Source organism: Strongylocentrotus purpuratus, unplaced genomic scaffold, assembly GCF_000002235.5.
Source record: "Strongylocentrotus purpuratus isolate Spur 01 unplaced genomic scaffold, Spur_5.0 spur5_scaffold_6, whole genome shotgun sequence".
Lineage (NCBI taxonomy): Eukaryota > Metazoa > Echinodermata > Echinoidea > Camarodonta > Strongylocentrotidae > Strongylocentrotus > Strongylocentrotus purpuratus.
This window is the reverse complement of record NW_022145612.1, coordinates 29,243,321-29,265,061: the sequence shown is the minus strand read 5'-3', so window position 1 is coordinate 29,265,061 and position 21,741 is coordinate 29,243,321. Positions and strand designations below refer to the sequence as shown.

The 21,741-nt window shown below is 36.3% G+C and overlaps 1 protein-coding gene across 1 annotated transcript; it reads left to right on the top strand.

The window, feature by feature from the left end:
- The first annotated feature begins 4,014 nt into the window (after nucleotides 1-4,014).
- On the top strand, nucleotides 4,015-20,908 carry LOC579676 (suppressor protein of bem1/bed5 double mutants). Its single transcript, XM_011665535.2, has 10 exons — nucleotides 4,015-4,476; nucleotides 6,970-6,982; nucleotides 7,315-7,444; nucleotides 8,262-8,382; nucleotides 12,678-12,842; nucleotides 14,616-14,769; nucleotides 15,850-15,898; nucleotides 16,391-16,617; nucleotides 17,487-17,677; nucleotides 19,280-20,908. The coding sequence occupies exons 1-10, from the start codon at nucleotides 4,368-4,370 to the stop codon at nucleotides 19,480-19,482; spliced, it is 1,362 nt and encodes a 453-aa protein (XP_011663837.2). The 5' UTR covers nucleotides 4,015-4,367; the 3' UTR covers nucleotides 19,483-20,908.
- The last annotated feature ends 833 nt before the right edge of the window (nucleotides 20,909-21,741 follow it).

Genomic DNA, 21,741 nt, shown 5'->3' with positions numbered 1-21,741 from the left:
TAAAATGTATGTGGGATACTAAGCCGATCGAAAACCTTTGTTATGAAATTCGTCTTTATCCTTGGCTGCCGGAGCGCGGATCCAAGGACGGGCTATTCGGGGATCCCAGATTACGGCCTCCTGGCATCGAACAATAGCTCCCCACCAAAATGGATTTTGTTATGGTCTGAGCTACAAGCTATGACTAAGCAGTATAATTATGATCTTGACAGAAATGTAGACAAATATTTATTTTTCAGTATTATATTTTAAGCATAATATCTATCCAAATGAATTAATATTCAGGGAAATAAAATTCAAGTATTAGTATGAATTGAAAAAAATATGAAATGTCCTGAGGCAGTATCAATAGCATAATGCATGCACAATATGTTTTCTTTACCGCTTTGGCTTTGCTCGCTCACTATAGTTATTAGAAAGTTCCTTGAAAACAACTGTATGGTGCATATACAAAATGATATCAAAATCCCCCCCCCCCCCCATGCACCCCGGTAGAAGAAAATTTGGGTCTGACAAGTTCTTTTCAGACTGGATTACCATTGGCTTGTACGTCTTGCCCCCCCCCCCCCCCCCCCCCCCCCCTCAACCCATTCCTCTTGACATCAACATCAAGAACGCCACAAGAAAAATCCAGTGTTTCGCAATGTCATGTTATGTTCTCACAAAAATCCCCTTTCAAAAGAAACGTTCTGCTGTTCGATCATGCACTGTTAGAAGTTGATAAATGAGGAACGATACATCAAAAATTAACCTCAAAATGAACTTGTAAATATCATGCTATTTTAGGTCTCTTGTTTCGCAATGTCATGTTGCGATTTTCACTTGCAGAGGGTATTTTCCCCAAAAGAGCTCCCTTTTATAAGAAACGTTCTGCTGTTTTATAGCATAAAACGCCATGAACGATTTATCGATATTTTGTATGAAACATTAAAACGAAAAAAAAAATTGTTACATTATGTTGTACTTGACAATTTTAAGCCCTCAGATATCAATCAAGAAATGTTTCCATTTGTCGTACATTGTCTCTCAATTCCTTCGATAGATGATTTTTCTCTAAACTTTTAATCTAATTTAAAAGAAATACATGTATATATATACTGTCAAATATTTAAATCGATATTATCCGGTAAACAATCATACATCGACATTAAATTATATCATTAATTTACTGCATACATGTGATATCGTTTGCAGACTTTCTAAAATATCCCTTGCTCGTTGTCCTCCCCAAAAAAAGATTTTATTCAAGTTAAAGAGAACCTCCTTTAATAATTTTGATGCCAAATGATCAGAAATCGAATGAGTCATGTAAATTGGTTGTCACTCACCGTACACAAGAAATCAGAATCATACTGTATATGTCGTGTTCTGAATGTAGAGATCGATGATTAACATATTTTTATATTCATATTCTAATTACAGTGTAATTGTAATGGCATACAAAATAATGTCAATATTTTAACTTAACTTTACTGCCCAGATAGGTGCACATTAAGAAAAGTACTATTTCGTAGGCCTCATAATTTATTTATTTTTATCACCGTTTCAATCTGGTCCTCAGAGAAAGCGAGCGTTTTTTTTAAAGTTGGTTTGGCTAGGGTGGGGGAAGGGCAGCTGGGGAGGCGCTATCTACTCAAAGCAAAAGCCCCCCCCCCCCAACAAAAAACCCAAATTGGGGGGGGGGGGGGATATATTGGCTATTAGCCTATTAGGTAGATGGAAGAATCTTTAATATCTGCAAGAACAACGGAAGCAGATTGCATATACTCAGGGGCGTCGCTAAACCTTTTTCAGTTGGGGGGGGGGGTGTAGAGGCCAATGATTACCGACAAAACTAGCCCCCAATTACCGACAAAATTAAATGTCCCAATATTTACCAATTTAACCCTATATACTCGGGGCCGTAGGCTAAATTGTTTTTCCTACGGACTATCTATAGTACTTGCGTATGCGCAAATGGTCATTTTCCTCGACGACATAAATATGCGAATTATTTCGTCAACTTAGTCAGCATCATAGCTATATTTTAATGCAGGCGCGGAGCTAGGATCTTATTTTAGGGAGGGGCGGTAGTGAGCAAGCGAATCACTTTAAGAGCGCGCGAAACGTGCTCATTAGGGGGTGTGGGTCATAGGCCTCCCGCGCGAAGCGCGGAAGCTTAGCTGTTTCCTTAAATTATAAGGAAAAGAAGACGATTTTCATTGTACCCTTCTCGACTGTTTATCCTTGTCTGAATGAAATTTCCCACCTCCCGCGCGAAGCGCGAATGCTTTGTACCGTTTTCGACTCTTAATAAATCCTAATTGTCTGAATTCAGTTTCCCCCTTTAGCGCGAAGCGCGGAAGCTTTGACATTTAAATTATTAGAGAAAGTAGACGATTCGTTAAACCATGCTCGACTCTTAATCCTTGTCTGAATTAGTCTTGACGTTTCATTAAATTAATATAGAAAGAAGACGCTTCATTGCACCGTTTTCGACTCTTAAAGTCCTATTTATCTGAATTCAGTTTCCCCCTTTCGCGCGAAGCGCGGAAGCCTTGACGTTTCCTTAAATTATTAGAGAAAGCAGACGATTGGGTGTACTGTTTTCGACTCTTAATCGCATGAATTCAGTTTCCCTCTTCCCGCGCGAAAAAGCTCAGACGTTTGATTTAATTATTTGAGAAAGTAGACGATTCGTTAAACCGTGATCGACTCTTAATCCTCACCTGAATGAAGTTTCCCCCTCCCGCGCGAAGCGCGGAAGCCTTGACGTTGCATTTAATTATTAGAGAAAGCAGACGATTGGGTGTACTGTTCTCGACTCTAGTCTTGTCTGAATTCAGTTTCCCCCTTCCCGCGCGAATCCCGCGCAAAGCGCGAAAAGGCTTAGACATTTTATTAAATTATTTGAGAAAGTAGACGATTCGTTGAACCGAGCTCGACTCTTAATCCTTGTCTGAAGGAAGTTTCCCCCTCCCCTCCCGGAAGCTTAGACGTTTGATTTAATTATTATAGAAAGAAGACGATTCGTTGCACCGTTTTCGACTGACTCTTATTAAGCCCTATTTATCTGAATTCAGTTTCCCCCTCTCGCGTGAAGCGCGGAAACTTTGACGTTTCCTGAAATTATTACAGAAAGCAGACGATTCGTTGTACCGTTTTCGACTCTTAATAAGCCCTATTTATCTGAATTCAGTTTCCCCCTTCGCGTGAAGCGCGGAAACTTTGACGTTTCCTGAAATTATTAGAGAAAGCAGGCGATTCGTTGTAGCCTACCGTTCGCGACTCTTCTAAATTAAGTTTTCCCCTCCTTATAATTTTTGGCGTTTCATCAAAACATAGAGAACGGAAGACGATTCGTCGTACCGTTGTTGACCCTTTATCCTTGTTTGAATTTAGTTTCCCGAAAATTTTAAACCTCTGATTTCTTTAGCTGATATTATAGGAAAGTGAAACTTCAAGAAAATACAAGTATTGTAGTTTTAGTCACTCTCGAAGTCGTCACAGCGGATAAAAAGTTACAGTTCGTATGGGAAAAAAACTTGTCGGCCGACCAACAATATACATCCCACCGACTTCAAACTTCTGCATTGATATAGTACACGAGGATCGAGCAAGAATACCGACACAGCTGACCCGGTACAGCAATATAATTACCCGTGTCTTTCTCCCGGTCTTTCTTGCTCCCTCGACGAGACGACTCCACCCAACAACCCCCTTCTCTCTTTTACTCCCACTCCTCCTATCTCAGGCTCTTACCCCCCCCCCCCCCCTCTCTCTCCTCTCTTTCATCCCCTGTTTCTTTTGTTTCCCTTTTCTCTTTTTTCTTCTTTTTTCCTTTTCTTTTTTTTTCTTTCTTTTCCTTTCTTTCTTCTCCTCACTCTTTTTCTTTTTTTCTCTTTCTTTCTTCTCTTCTCTTTCCGTTCTTTTCCTTTCTTTCCTGTCTTTTTCTTTCTTTCTTTCTTTTCTTTTCCTTTTCTTTTTTTTTTTCATTTTCTTTCCCTTTCCCTCTCTTTTTTTCCGTCACCCTTTTCTCTTTTTCACGACGGCAGCGCAATTTTACCGACAATATCCTAACAGGTGGGGGGTGTCGCCCCCTCCACACCCCTCCCCCCTTTGGAGACGCCCCTGCATATACTTTATATGCTAGTTCGAAATATGCCTAATAATAATGCTCACTGACATTGAGCAATAGCTCAGCACTTGCTTTGTTTCACTTGATTCTAATTAGAGGCAAGTTAAGATGAATAATGAATGAATGAATAATTCAGTTTTTTTTTTTAATTGATGAAGATTTTGGTCGTAGGCCTATGATCCGTAAACGACTATTTTTTTTATATAAAGCAGCTAGCTAGCTAGCTGCATTAAGCGCTTGCGCATGCGCTATGCGTTGCGTTCATAAAATTTTAGCAATCATCATGTCTTCCGAAGGAACTGAGCCTGAAGCACAGGAGCAAAATTATCAGAAATATAAGAGTTTAAAGAAATATCAAGGTAAATGTTTACTTTTTATTACTTATATTCAATTAACATTCAATATGCATCTATATATTTCTTTATTCGTATATAGGTCTAGAATTTATCGACCGGCCGTAGTTTCAGGCGTCCAGTTCTGGCCTAACAAGAGAGCTGGCCCTTGGCTTTGCAGAGGGCTTGCCGCTCACATCTCCGGCCCCGCCGCCCCGCTCCGCACACGCATAGCGAGGTCGGTGATATGTCTAATTCTGAACTGACTGATGCGAGTCTGTTTTATAGATCTATCCAATGAATCATTTGCAAAGTCTTTTTGTAATTGTACCGTCTTGAGATCAAGATCTCAGGCTATGCAGACAGAAGATGATCGTCGGTAGGTCTACATCTACAGTAGATCTAACTTTAGATTAGGCCAGGGCCTAGGCCTAGGGAGAAGGGGGCCTAGTCTACTCAGTCTAGTTAGGCCTACTCCGTCCGAGTCTCTGACTAGGCCTAGATCTAGATTCTAGGTCTACAATTACATTACAACTAGATGAACTAGATCTCAATGATCTAGAGTAGTTTATTAGAAGTGCCAACATTTTTTTTTATTGAGGTTGAAGTGCCAACCTGTAATGCGAGGGAGCGTAACGACCGAGCCGATACCGCGTGGGTTCCAGGGGGCAAAGCCCCCGGAACCTAACTTGTTAGTGGATTTTAGGGCTTTTTTAAGGCCCATAGATGTGGCATTTTTTACACCTTTTTATTCCATAAAATATCAATCATAATTTAATATTGATGTGAATTAATGAGTACAATTCCTGGGTGAAATCTATACTGGAAGTAAATTTATAGACCCTAGACCTAGACCCTATGTAATTATTTTGGTGCAATAAACACGGAAAATGTCAAAATCAAGTGAAAATCAAACAAACAAAATGGGTTGCTTACATTTTGGGCTCAACATTCGACTGCGTCTTTTTGATTTTGCTGAATTTTTAAATTTTAAAATATAGATTAGGGGGTCTAGTTTTTTAATTTTTTCTTTCTTTAATTTTTTTCTTTTTTCTTCTTAGTTATTTTGTAATAATTTTTTGGAACAGCCGCGTGCCACTCCGACTGACCGCAAGCGCCACAAGTGGGGCGTGCGCCGCCAGTTGAGAAGGCCTGAACTAGAGTATTAGTAGATAGTAGATCTAGATCTAGCCTTCTAGGCCTACAATACAAGTTAGACAACAGTTACACAACATCTCAATCAACACAACATTGCAATCCATGGATTATTATGAGGTCAAAAAGATGAATGGAATGATGACGCTGAAACACATGTATTAAAGCATTATAAACTGAGAAATATCCGCCAACAGAGGGCGGAAAAAAACAAACAAATATTCAAAACTGAAAAATATCGGCCCAAAGATGGCGACAAAAAAAAAGTTTTAAAAAACAACAAAACTTTTCTGACCGACCGACCCATGTTTTGGCACCAAAGGGCAATACAACAAGTTTTTATTTTAGGCCTTAGGGATTTGTCTGAACCCAGACATTCAGTTCCAAACTCCTTCGTGTTAAGTTGGCTTGATCATGTCTGAGTGAGTTTTGGCTGAATTTGTACTTCCCAGGTTCACTTTTCCAGTACTTCTACTTGTCCAGACCATTTTAAAAACTATTCCAGGACCAGGGTTTCCTCATTCCTAATCAGTAATTCTTTTTAAAAAGAGTTTTTACATTTCTGAGTGATAGGCCTAGGACTTGGAGTAGATCTAGGGATATATATTATAGTGTTTACTTCAAATCGACCTGGTTGGCACATGCACCTGGCCAAAGTCTGGCACTTCCTAGTATGTATTTAACCTATATTTGTATTGGTCTTATTGATGAAACAGTTTGTATGTTTTCATCATATCTCCTTGTGAACGACAATATGCGAGTGTATGGTCTATGGAGTCTAACTTGGGTGAGATAACCTTTGCACATACGAAAGAGTCTTTATTGCAGGTACCAATTTAGTGGCCTTTTTTTTTAATTTTTAATGCTAGAATATGCATTTTCAAATGAGGATTCCACACAGCATGTGAATATTCCAAGTGCGGTCTACTTGGAGTTTTATTAGGAGTAAAAAGAAAACATAAAAACGTTTGGGTCACTGAACAGTGCTTGTTTTATTATTTAAAAAGTTGTATGGAGGATGACATGAAAAAACACGTCTTTTTTCTGCTGTCAAGTAGTCTATCACATATTTTGACTAGATTGACTAGTATAATACGACAAAGACTAGACCTTTGTTCTTTCTAGTAAAGCAAACAAATTACAATTTCATTATGATTTACTATAGTTTTATTTTTAAAAGCACCGTAATTGACTGTTATTTTTGGCTATTTTCTGTGTAAAATCAATGGGTCTTTTTCTTGAAGATATAAAGTTGAGGTCTATATTCTTGAAGATGTAAGTTGAGGTCTATATTCTTGTTTTAGTTCAATGTTTCATTCAACTATTCTTATTTCCCTCTGTTCTCCCCAATGCTTTCCTGGACAGAGGCAGTCGACTGGTAAGTGATTTTTTTTTTTTTTCCCCTGTCTTTTATCAATATTTTATTTTGTGAATTTACTGCATATTTCTCCATTTCTGGGTTCATGAATTTCTATTATTACAAAATTAAAGTAGGGAAGTCCCCCATAATATATCCTCATATGAGAATGATACATGTATCAGTGTATCAATGATGTTATTTAAACAAAATATCTGACATTTAGGTCCCCCAAGAGGAATGATTTTAACCCTAAATAAGGTTTTCCTGACATGACATCACTTTGTGTATGTTAGGGGGTATGCTACCCAAATGATAACAGTCATGATTTTAAATGCAATTCTATCCGTCAGCTTGTCAGCAGCAGCAGATGAATGCCAACAGACGAGCAATGTTAACTTGGAAAATCTAATCAGCAATTGTGATAACTGTGTTGGACTAGTTCAGCAGTTGGCGGACAAAGAAGACGACAGATTGAGAAAGGTGACTTTCGTTTGTTTCAGTAAGAATTCAAACTAACATGTAAGCACAGTCGTCAAAGCATATTTAAATTATTGACGTGGAAAGTAGTGGCAGATGTTGCAATAATAATAATAACAATATTTATAAAGCGCAACATATCCATCTCTAAAATGCTCGAGGCGCATACAAATAATTTGAATTAATATTAAACATACTTGAGATTAAAGATATATTGAAAGTTAAACTTACATTAGATCACACAACTTCCTGGTGCCATGGTACATATGATGTGGCACAGTGTGATTATTTGCTTTGCATGTATTGTATAAAAAGAACATTGAAATTTAACAATATGCATTGAGCATCAGGTGAGTTTTAAGCCCAGTTTTGAAAGTAGAAAAGGTGTTGGCCGTCTGAATAGAGAAAGGTAACTTATTCCACAGAGAAGGAGCTGCTGATGCAAATGCTCTATCTCCCCAATTTCTTTTGGTACGTATTTCTTTAAGCCTAATATTATGTGATGATAAAATTGAAACAAAAGGTCTTCAGTATTTGATAAGTACTTGAGATTTCAGTATCAGAATATACTCAGTGTACTTGTATTTGAATGGTTTTATAATCAACAACAAAAATCAAACAAAACATTTGGTCATTTACATGTAAGTAGGTTTGTGAGGGGTGGGGATGTAAAGGGCATTTTTATAAGAAATGTTACAGCACTGACTGAAAATGATACTTTGTTAATGAATCAATATTAAAAAATATCTGATTATTTAAGTTGAATGATTTTATCTCTTTATTGATTGCCTCTCTTTCCATTTTGGTTCGCGCATTGAAGTTTGCATTGCAACAGTTGTTGACCAGTGTCGGCCACTCTCTAGGCTCACTCAAAGCGAAGAAGGATCAACTGAATAAAGGACATGAACCCTATGTTAAAGATGCAACATCAATATCAACAGGTTAGATATCATGCAGATAACTTTTGTAGACAGTTTCTGTACTGTAGGTCTACTAGAAATCTGTCCATCTTAGAAATTGGACAGAAATTATCTTTTTACCTTCTCATTAATCACAGTGAAAATAGTCTTAGTGGTATTAAAAGGCCTACTAGCCACATGTGAAATGAAGTTGATAATAACAAAATATCGCTTTGATTTTTTTTTCTTCTTGAAATTGAACGGTAACCCATAGGAAAGTGTGAAGTATGCCGCAGACCTGCCGCAGACTTTTAATCTGCGGCAAAGAGTATGCCGAAGTATGCGGCAGAAAGAAATTTTGCTGCAGACTTGCCGCATACCAGTATCCCTTACCGAAAATGCAGGCTTATTTAGCCTGCTTTGAACCTGCGTCTGGCCTGCATTCTTAAATACATGCTAATTATTCTTTTGCATGTTAAATTTTAGCCTGTATTTTGCAAAATCAGTCTTACATGTTTTAGCAGGTTAAATTTTAGCCTGCATTTTGCAAAATCAGTCTTACATGTTTTAGCAGGTTAAATTTTAGCCTGTTATTAGCATGCATTTTGCAAAACACAGTCTTACAGTTAAGCAGGCTAAATCTCAGCCTGCAGTTTAAAATTAGCATGCGTTTTGCAAAATACAGTTTTAGCAGGTTAAATCTTTAGCATGCCAGATGAGATGCAGTTTAATCTTTAGCATGTAAATTTCTATCATAATTTGTTAAACCTGCAATCTGAAGAAATGTCCTCTGAGCAGGTTTATAACACAAATTTAACCTGTTATTGCTTTTTACATGTAGCCTGCAGGTTATTTTTCACATGCACGTTTAATGTTATATATTAGGGGTGATTTGAGAGTTTAAACAAAATAGGTTCATAGAAAGCCGAGCAAGCGAGGTTTCGAGCGCTTGGGGAGGCATCCCAAGACAAAAATCCAATTGAAACCAATTGAACACCAATTTAATTTTCATTTTTTCAATTGGTATTTAATAGGACTTCAGTTGGTTTCAATTGGTCAAGTTTGGCCCTATTGGACCAATTGGCCTAGGCCCCATTAGACTTTAATGGGAACTCAATTAGTTTCAATTGGACCAATTGGCCCTATTTTGGACTTCAGTTGGTCCAATTCAGTTTCAATTTCAGTTTATTTTCATATTTCACATGTTTATTTTATTACATGTGGCATGTTACATTTTTTGTAATTATTTTTTTTGGGGGGATGCATTTATACAAACAAACAGAATAATACATAAGACTAAGTTAAATAAAGGAAGAAATATGATGGAGCCTAAAGAGAGAGCAATGCTTTTAGGTCGTAGTTATAACATTGATATAGTCTTGTGTTTATTAGATACATGTATCATAATTGGATTAAATTGCAACTTATATGAAGAAAAGATATATTTGAAACCAATTGAAAACCTTACAGTCTATGGGGCTGATTGGTCCAATTGAAGTCCCATTTAAGTCTTATTGGGGCCAATTGGTCCAATTGAAACCATTTTAAATATCTAATGGGGCCAATTGGTCCAATTGAAACCAATTGAAATCTCGATTAGAGTCAAATGGGGCCAATTAATTGGTCCAATTGAAACCAATAAGACCAATAGATCTACCAATAGGAACAATAGGACCAATATAAACCAATAAGACTAATTGAACCCAATGGGACCAATAGAAACCAATAGAAACCTTCATTTATGTTAGCCTGCCTTTTCGATTAGCATGCTAAAATTAACCTGCAATACGTATCTCATGAATATTCATTATTACTTTACACGTCTCACAGAAAAATACATTTATCATGATTAATTGTTAAGCAACTTATGACAATTAATGCACATATCAATTTTGTGATTGTATTTTTCTTTGGCAATTATTGACCAATAGATTATTTGTCTGATCACACTTACATTCATGTTTTAGCAATAGATATATTGATTATACGATTACTAACCAATTTAAATAGCATGTATATTTTCTATATATACGTGTATGAGCCTGTACTTTTTTAAAGTCAATCTTGAATTAACTTCAAATGATCTTTGTGATGGAGTTAGTCTAATGCAATTGAGATTAGAATATTCCTATTGGTGGACACTTGCAAATATTGATTATGATATATCAATTTATCCCCCGTTCCTCTATCCGAGTCGATATACCAATAGAAGTCTTGTACTGATAATGATGGCAATCAAATATCTTCAATTTTGTTAGCCTGCATTTTAGATTAGCATGCTAAAATTAACCTGCATAACTTACATATTTCAGCGTTTTTGCAGGCTAACAAAGCAGGTTAATTTTGCATACTAAAAAAGCAGGGCAATTTTGCAGGCTAATTGAGCAGGTTAAAATGATTTTGCAGGCTAAAATAAGCCTGCTTTTAAAATGTACAGGCTAAATTAAGCCTGCCTAATTTGCATATTTCGGCGTTTTTGCAGGTCAGTGCTTGCTAAGGAATTAGCCTGCTTTTTAGCAGCTATGCAGGCTTGATGCAGGCTATAAGCAGGCCTGCCTTTTCGGTAAGGGATGCCACAGGAACAGTCTGCGGCAGATCTGCGGCAGGATGAAATTTTGCTGCAGACTTGCCGCATACTAGTTTGCCACAGGAACAGTCTGCGGCAGATCTGCGGCAGGATGAAACTTTGCTCCAGACTTGCCGCATACTAGTATGCCACAGGAACAGTCTGCGGCAGATCTGCGGCAGGATGAAATTTTGCTGCAGACTTGCCGCATACTAGTATGCCACAGGAACAGTCTGCGGCAGATCTGCGGCAGGATGAAACTTTGCTCCAGACTTGCCGCATACCAGTACGCCACAGGAACAGTCTGCGGCAGGTCTGCCACAGAAAAGTGGGAAATTATACAGTCTGAAGCAAGGCTATAGGCGGCCATTTTGTAGGACATGCAGTACCATATGAGGTTGCAGGCTGAGCCCATGATCTTGTAAATTCCTGTGTTAATTAGCACTGTTAATTGTCTTTTTAGCTTCTGTCAAACCAAACAATTTGCTTCAAGTTCAACTGGTACCATAAGAGGAATTTATTACATAAGAGGAGACTGAGGAATTAACGGACTGTTTCAAACTTTTTTGTTGTGCCATATGTGATCTTATCTTCAGCCCCACTAACTCACTTTTTTGTTGTAACTACCCAAGATGAAAATCCAATTGAAACTAATTGAACACCAATTGAATTTTCAATTGGTTTCAATTGGTCTCAATAGGTTTTAACAGGTTTCAATGGGACTTTAATAGGACTTCAGATGGTTTCAATTGGTCCAGATTGTCCCTATTGGACCAATTGGGCCCATTGGCCCCATTGGCCTATGCCCCATTAGACTTTAATGGGACGTACCCCAATTGGCCTGAAGTTGGACTTCAATTGATCCAATTGAAACCAATTGAAAACCTTTTAAAGTCTAATGGGGCAGATTGGTCCAATTGAAATCCCATTAAAGTCTAATAGGGCCAATTGAAACCAATACATAATCATCTCATGCATATTCATTATTACTTTACACGTGTGACAGAAAAATACATTTATGATTTGTTAAGCAAATTAATGCACATCATTTTTGTGATTTCTATTTTCCTTTTGCCATTATTAACCAATAGATTATTTTGTCTGATCATGTTACAATTACATTCACGTTTTAGCAATAGATATATTGATTATATGATTACTAACCAAGAAAAAATATACATATTTAGTATATATATGTGTACGAGCCTGTGTCACTTTAAATGTTAATCTTGAATACACTGCAAATGATCTATGTGATGAAGTTAATACAATTGAGAATAGAATGTACCTAATTGGTAATATCGATATATATTGGTATGCGGCAGGTCTGCCGCAGACTCTTCATCATACTGAAAAAGTATGCGGCAAGTCTGCAGCAAGTCTGCGGCAGACCTGCTGCAGACTCTTCATCATACTGAAAGAGTATGCGGCAAGTCTACAGCAAGTCTGCGGCAGACCTGCCGCAGACTCTTCATCATACTGAAAGAGTATGCGGCAAGTCTGCGGCAAAACTAATTTGCATGTGAAAAAGATGACTGTCTGCGGCAGGTCTGCTGCAGATCTGCGGCAAGTCTGTCGCAGGAGTATGCGGCAGGCTCATTTCTTTCCTATGGGAAGATAGGAGAATATTTGCAATTCAAATACTAATATATTTGCGACCTCTTATGTTTCTGTGTGTGAAATATTTTGAAAAATGGAAGAGACTTACATATGACCTTGCATTAAAGTATTATTTTCAAGAGGACAAAATTAATATCTTGATTCCTTACAGATAATGCTGCTGATAAGCACAAGACACAAAGAAAGCTAATAGTAGAAGACACTATTATCAGGAAAGGTAGTATCAGCTTCCAAGATGTAGCTGGATTAACCGAAGCCAAGGAAATCCTGAGAGAGGCGATCATCATGCCCATCCAATACCCTCATCTTTTTACAGGTTTGCTTCCTCCCTATATCATGCTTCCATTCAGTTTGGGAACTCATATTTGTAGATCATGTAAACCTCTATTTAGTTATAACATTCATTTATATGATGAGGTGATGTCAATATCACACTTTAAGAGATAGGTTCCTATTCTGACTTTTTTGGCATGTAAATTCGATTTAATGTAATTTATATCATTTCTTTGTATAATTAATATTATTTCTTTATATAATTGATATTGTTTCTTTATATAATTCTTATTATTTCTTTATATATATTTTATATTATTTCTTTATATAATTGATGTTATTTCTTTTTATAATTCATATTGTTTCTTGATATAATTCATATTACATATTTATATAATTTCTTTATATAATTATATAATATTGACTGGCCTTGAGGAGATACCAATTATATTGCCCAAACTAGACTCATATTGCCCTGAGTCATAGACGAGGGCAATATTGGTCTTGTGAGGGCAATGTTGGTATCTCCCGAAAGTTAAGCCAGTCAATATTTTTATTGTTATCCAAATCAGACATCTAGAGCAAATACATAAATCAACCATGACAATTTCAAAGAACTGAACAAACCTTGTCAACAAGCAGTGCTTGACGAATTTTCGATACACTGCAAACAGTGTGCCTTAATAGTTGGTGTGATTATTATGTCACAATAGAGTGCGCGCAAAGTGCGCAGGTTTAATAGATGCGCAATGAAAATGACAAAATATGGCGCGGTCAATACAAGACTATATTTTCACTCGTCTCTACACGCAAAGTCTATACGAGCAGGGAGACCAAGGAAAATACAAAGAATATACCCCTCCGTTCCCACTGCTAGTGAAAACTAGGGCAATACGGTTTTGTAAATGACCAGCTTGAATGTCTGATACGGGTAATAATTCATATTATTTCTTTATATAGTTCATATTATTTCTTTATATAGTTCATATTATTTTGTTATATAGTTCATATTATTTCTTTATCTAGTTCATATCATTTCTTTATATAAGACATATTTTTTCTTTATATAATTCTTATTATTTCTTTACATAATAGCTAACAAGTAGGTATTTATTTCATTGAAAAAACCTCTCTGATTACAATATTGAAGTGATACAGAAAAACTCAAGTACACCCACTTCTCATTCTTTACAATCAATAGAAATTGATTTTCGGACATAAACTATGGATATATATATTTCTTTATATAGTTCATATTATTTCTTTATATAGTTCATATTATTTTGTTATATAGTTCATATTATTTCTTTATATAGTTCATATCATTTCTTTATATAAGTCATATTTTTTCTTTATATAATTCTTATTATTTCTTTATAGCTAACAAGTAGGTATTTATTTCATTGAAAAAACCTCTCTGATTACAATATTGAAGTGATACAGAAAAACTCAAGTACACCCACTTTTCATTCTTTACAATAAATAGAAATTGATTTTCGGACATAAACTATGGAAATAACTAATAATGAAATATGGAAATAACAAACAATGATTTTGGAGCAAATTAGATAACAGCTGATACACATATTGTAACTACCTTAATTTATTACATATGCCCATTACTATGATCTCAAAAAATTTGTTTTTAAATCTTAGGGCAATTTAAAAAAACTTAATGTACTGTCTAGAGATATATATTGTTCCAATCATGTCATAGATGTGATTGCATTGTTCACATATTTATTTCAATATATATGCAGTGCTATACATTTCTTTTAAAGCTTTGCAAATGATTTCTGTGTATGATAATAAACAGGTGGATTAAAACCGTGGAAAAGGATTTTACTCTACGGTCCTCCCGGTACTGGGAAATCGAGGCTTGCTCAGGCAGTATCTAAAGAAATCAACTCTACATTTTATTGTGTGTCAAGTGCTGATCTTATTTCCAGCTGGGTTGGAGAGAGCGAGAAGTAAATAATAACAATTTTCATTTCTTCTTTCATTAATTATATATGCTCAGGAAATTTATGTTTTCATTGTTCTGAATTGAAACTGCTTGTCAATCTCCCTGTCATATATATATGTTATTCTTGAACCAATTTTTATTGTATTTCAATTATCTCACTAAAAAAGATTAATCAGTTAATGAGATCATCTGTCTTTTTAAGTCTGGAGATAATGTAAAATTCAAAATGTAGTGCTTTGAATAAATGTCCTACCTTTGAATCTGTCTGTACACTGAAATATGTTGTTACATATTTTGGACTTCAGTTTGGCATATTTATGTAAACAGAGAGCTCAAAGAACCAAGCATTCTAGTTTCTCTCCCTCTTTTAAATTGTTTTCTTCTCATCAATTCGGCCCTGTCCCCCCCCCCCCCCCCATAAAAAGAGAGAGAAAATTATTTATATAATATTGGATGGCTTTGAATGTGATACAAGAATATATTTCTCAAGCTATGAAAATATTGAACGAGTCGGAGACGAGTCCAATATTGTCATAGCGAGAGCAATATATTCTTGTGTCACACAAAAACAAATTAAGCCACATAATACCATTATTATTATCTATAAAAAGACTTTATCAGGCTGACTAGCGAAATAACAATATTTGACTTCTGTAAATATGGCTTTGTTTTCGTGTGATATCTATATCGTTTGTTGAAGTTCCCGGATGACTGAGCAATACGAAAACAATATTGGTCAGTCATCCAGGTACTGCGCTAAAGATATTGAATACACTGATTCATTGCACCACTTGAAAACCTTGTTTAGATAATAATCCATCATATTGTACACGTCCATGAAGATAAATTCCTAATAGGGATACTTCATAATGATTTTTGCAAAAAGTTTTATAATAACAACAGGCAATAAAAGAAAAAGATCAGGAAAAGCTTGAAGAAAATCTCATTAAAGTTTTTTTTTAAAGAAATATCAAACTTTGTAATCAACCAAATACAAATTGGCAACTAACTTTGAGAGCAGCTTCACATTTATTGCATATCGGTACTAAGAATTTGTCTCCTTGATTTCTTTTTTACTCTGCAGAATAATCAAGGAGTTATTCCACCATGCAACACAACAAGAAGGACGATCAGTGAGCACTTTTGAAAAACTTATTTCCGCTTTCATACTCATTTCTGCTTTCTTTCATGAAACATCCCCTCTTTAAGTGCACTCACTGTAAAAGCAACATGTTTTGAGCTTCGTGCAGTTATAAATAAACAAATAATTACACTACTTGAGACATACATGTAATCAAAACAGAAGGTAATCTAGGTGGGATCTATCTTTGCAAACAAAATGAAATTGTCTAAAAAGTATGTTCTCTTTTGCGTGAGCAGATAGGAGAAAATCATTATAACTACCTTTTCAAATTCCATTTTCAAACAGGGATGAAAACATTTTTGACCATTTGACTTGCATTACAAAATATATTAGTGTATAATTGGCTTCTTTCTTTTCTTTTTTTGTGTGTGTGTGTTTTTGCTTGTCAGAGATTCTAGAGGTATTGCTTCCAAAAACTGAGAATATTATCTGTTTCCGAAGACTTAATCTGGTCATTTCTCATTGATAATTATTCTGGCAGGTGATATTCATTGATGAACTTGACAGTATATGTCGGAGTCGAAGCTCCTCGGAGGAAGAGCACACAAGGAGAGTGAAGACAGAGCTCCTGAGACAAATGGAAGGTGCAGATAACATGGCATCAGTGGAGAAGATCTTCCTCTTGTGTGCCACCAATAGGCCATGGGAACTTGATTCTGCTTTTCTCAGGAGATTTCAAAAAAGGATCTACATTCATCTACCTGATAGGTATGTTTCTCGATTGTGTTATCGAATCTGTAATATTAAAAGGTACGGAACACATCATGCACATGCAGTTACAGGTATAAAGTATAAAAACTTGAACAATTCGGGATAAACATCAAATGCTGTGCTGTCCGGCCAAGAAATATGTGAGATGGATAATGTATTGCTGACATGAAAAGAAATATGATGGATTATGATGGCTCCAGGCTTTCTTGTAGGGTTGGGGGTTATCCATTACATATTCTTTACTTGAAAACAAATCTACTTTGATTACATTTCAATTTATTTCCTGGAATTTTGTGTCATGGAAATAAACAGAACAGAACATAATTTGCATGAGGGCCCTGTAACAAAAAGCTTAATAGCAATTGATTGTATGATTGATTGATTGTATATCATGCTCCATTGCAAAATAGCAATAATTTGGCCTAGAACCATATCGTCGGTGGGGTGACAAAACCTCGTATCTCAAAAATCATGAATTTTCAGGAGAGCGGAAAAACATTTCCTGTCTCAACAGACTTAGTGCTGTGACACCGTCCTTTGTGTGGAATTTGTGAAAAACCGAGACAGGAGGCGTTCCATGGATTTATCAGGTGGTGTCGTAGACCATTAGGTACACAATTATGAAGAAAAAAAAAATCAAAATTTCAAAAATTGAGATGTTTTGTCACCCCACCGACGATATATGATATAAGATATATGAATTGTTTCTTTCCTCCCTCTCCCCCTTTCTTCTTCTTGACCTTTCTTTATCAAATAAGAAATTCATTTACCGGAATGTTTGGTAGAAATATTCATACTTCTGGATTAGGCATATTTAGGCATTTTGATTAAGAGATTCCTCATGAACTTCATGTTTGATATTCCAGAGAAGCAAGGAAAGCTATTCTTCATCTCAACACGGCTTCCTCCAGTGCAGTATTTTCCGCAGAGGATTTGGATTCATTTGCCGATAATACAGAGGGCTTCTCTGGGAGTGACCTCTCCAATCTTATCCTCTCTGCTCTCTATGAACCTGTCCGGGAAGTACAAAAGGCAACACACTGGAAAGAAACTACAGGTACAGTAGGCAGTATTAGAGGGTGCCTATAGGCTGTGCATGAGCATGCATGCCGAGAAACCTGTTCGATGTTCCTAACCGGGCTGGCCAGAACATACACACAAAACGGTCAATGATTTAATGTTGACAGCCTGTCTGGAATCTCCACAAGATGCGAAAAATTGAACAGCGTAGATTACTTTTTTCCCTTCTTTCTTCTGTTTCCATTTAATTTTGTTTATGCAACTTGAATTATGTGTAAATATTCATAAATGAATGATACACGCCATTTAAACTATTTATAAAAAAATTACAAAGTAAGGTACGGATACATGCTTGCATGTTCAGTCAGTCATATATATTTGTTGTCATGCCCTTCAGCTCTCAAGGCCACGTGTCTCTGAAAATCCTTTGTAAATTCTCACTATTCACCTAATTGCCTCTGAGCTAAAGGATAAACTCCGACCGTTGCAATTGTCAATCTGGATGATTTTTAGTGTGTAAATATTAATTATTCTGGTCTGTTCCATTTGACTGGGGTTCACTTCATTCTTTGGAAGTATTTGCTTGAGGTAATAGAAAGGAAAATCACTGAACAGAAACGTTGTCAGTTCACAGCATGAAAACTTATTAGGCGAGAACCATATTCATGAAAATGTATGGTTTCCAAGCAAACGCCTCAGGTGAGTAGACTGCACATTAGAGGAGGAGGTGCGCCTTACAAGCGACCCCCCCCCCCCCCCCCCTCCCCCAGTGTTATTTAAGGTATGCGTAAATGCTTGTTCCCTCCCTTTGAAAGCACCCCCCTATCTTGGTATTGCCAACATTCTGAACCCTTTCGCGGGCTCAGTTTTCCTACCTTGGAGACTCCTCTAAATCCAGAACAAAGTCGATGTACCCCCTTATCTACGATATTCAAGATATTTCATAACCCCCTTTTTAAAGAAATCTGTGGGTGAAAAGTCAAATACACCCCCTTTTATTACAATCCTCGGGCTGGACTTTGTCGCACGCAAAGTACCCCTTTACCAGATATTTTTGGAACAAAATGCAGTCCCTCCGACCCTGGAGTGGGGGGCTGGGTAAGCGACCACTCTTACATGCTCTCTTGTTTTCTCTTAAAGCTTATCTGTACTAGTTTATAGGAGGGATTAGAGCACCCTGCAAGGTCACTGGATATCTCATCAACTCATCTCTCAATTAACATAAGAAAAAGAGGATCATGGGGACCAATGGTCACGGATTGGGCATTGTTTTCTATATACCGGTAGAGTACAAGTAGCTACAAGTATGACAGTGGGGCTTTAAGTTAGTGGGTTATATATGCATCAATTGTGAAGTTTTTAATGAAAAAGCATGTGCCTTTGATGAAAAGCATGTTATAAGCACTGTTTTTCATGTTATTATTATTTTTATCCAGCTAGTATGTAATTTTCCTTTGCGATCACAACATGGCAATTTAATCATATTGTTTTTACTTGTTTCAGGAGTTCCTCTGATCTCAACATTTTGCATGGGCATGAGGATTTGAATGCCTATACCTGTGCTAACCCAACTTTTACCAATGCATGTATGACTATGAGTGAGCATCTCTCCTTAATAACCTTTTCTTTCTTTAATCAGATGGAAAGTTTACACCCTGTGATGAATCCGAGCCTGATTCCATTAAACAATCTATGAGGGATATTCAGCCTGAGCTAGTCCAACCAAGGCAGATTACCATACAAGACTTTCTCAAGGCACTATGTACAAGCCAGGGGACCATAAGTCAGGCAGAGCTCCACAAATTTACAGAGTTCACTCAGAAATTTGGACACTGTGGGTAGAATTCTACGATTTGCACACATTTGAGACTAACATTACACATGACGGAGACAAAGAGCTGATACAGTTATTCATGGACATGTCTACATTTCCAAATACAATACTCTCTCCTGTACGGTTGTCAATGGTTAATTGCATTATCATCTATAAGGAATTCTTGCTACCACAACATTTGGCCATAGAGGGCAGCACAAGCCATGGGTATATTTGGCAAAGGAACTTCCAGTTCCCATGCCAATACAATGTGTCGAAAACTGGAAAGTCTAATAGAAATAATAGTTTCAGAACCAGTAAACTATAAGTAACAGATTATGATGGTGCCTATATACATAGATCTCATCAAATCATTGAGGGGAGGGGGAGGGGGGGGGGGGGGATGGGGGGAGGTTCATGAAACCTGAACCACAGTTTAGAAAAATAAGGAATTGGTCGACTCTGCTGTACATTCTCTATGGAAGTTAGAAGAAACCTTGTCCATTCGTCTTCCCCAGTATCATATCAGCGCATAATGTGCTGACTTGCGCAGTGTGGGAGGAACATCGTAATTGCGGTAGGAGGTATTGATGAACAGGTTTGTTTGTTGAAATAATGGATTTACCATCATATGCTGAATTACATTTCAATGAAAGATATATGTCATTGTCATTGTATTGTTAATGACCAATTGAAACGACACCAAATACAATTTTTTTTTAATTCTGAGATATCAAGATGGCATGATCTACCATATTATTCTAGGTGTGTATTACATGTTAATAATAACATTTGTATGTCATTCATCAATAATGGGATAATCAAAATGGTGTATTAAGGGTCAATTGAAATGACAAAAAGAAGAAAAAATTCTTATATTGAGATATCAAATATATCTTGTCAACTAGAAATAGAGAAGAGAATTTAGTACATCTTTATGCTTTCAACATCCTACCGGTACTTTGAATATAGATCAAACTGCCTTCCTTTATATCCATGTATTGTTTTCATCTCTTTGATTTGTAGTTTGTAGTCTCTTACCATTTGCAAATACGAAAGGATAATTAAAGATAGGTTGATGATCGATTATGGAATCACAAGATCAACACTATTTTTACGCAATCAATGTTCAAAAAAAAATTTACTTGAATAAAGCTATCTGGATTATTTCTGATTTAAAAAAAAAGGGTATTCTAAATACATTTCTAACAAAATGTCATTGATAGACTTGCACATCTACTCTGTATCAAACTTTGTAATATTCTCTGGAACATGCTTCTGCATCGTGGAAATGTGTCTGGTCAATAATCTTGTTGTGCTTGTTATGTGCCACCATGCTTTGTGTTATAAATCCATATTCAGAATTTGCTTTCTTAAAGCCACACTGTCCTAATTGTAGCTACTTGCTCCCTCTATATAGAAAACTTCCCCAATCGGTGCCTGTTGGTCCCCCATGATCCTCTTTTTCTTATGTTAGTTGAGAGCTGAGTTAATGAGATAGCCACCTGTCAGTGACCTTGCTGTGTGGGCTAAATCCCTTCTGGCCCAGTAGTATTGACGGTCTTTAAAGGTAATACAAAGTTTTGGGAAATTTTGAAAATTGGGTGGATAGTGATTCTTTACAATTTTGATATAATTGAATGCCCCTGTGGATGTATTATAAGCACAAGAAATTTTAGCCCCTAAAACACTTCTGCTTTCGAGAAAAATTGAATATAAAATGTTACCGGTGCTCCCGGTAAATTTGGATGAATTTCAAATAGCGCCTACGGCCGTACAATGGTAGCTGCGACCTGCAAAATCTCAGAATATGTAGTTGTGATATATAATTTCCAAACAGAAATAGCTAATCGGTCGATTTTAGTCAAGAAACATTGATTTATAGCTTGATTAATATCTTGACCTTGAGAGGAGCTATACAACATACAGAGTTTATTATTTACAATTTCATAACTTTAGACTCGATTTCAACCGCGATTACTGAATACTGTAGGATCGCATCTGCTTCCAATATGATTATTTGAACCAAATTCATAACCCTATACCAAAACTTTGTATTACCTTTAAAATACCGGTATGTGGCTTAGCATACATCATTAAAAATTGCACGTTATTATCAAACAATTACCTGCATAATTTTAGCAATTCATACAATTTACGCATGGAATCTTGTAAGATCTCTCCATCTCTCGCTCTATATATATATCTCTATATAGTTATACTTTATATATAGTAATCCTTGAAATTATATATATATTATATTATAAAACCTCATTAGTCTTGAAAAG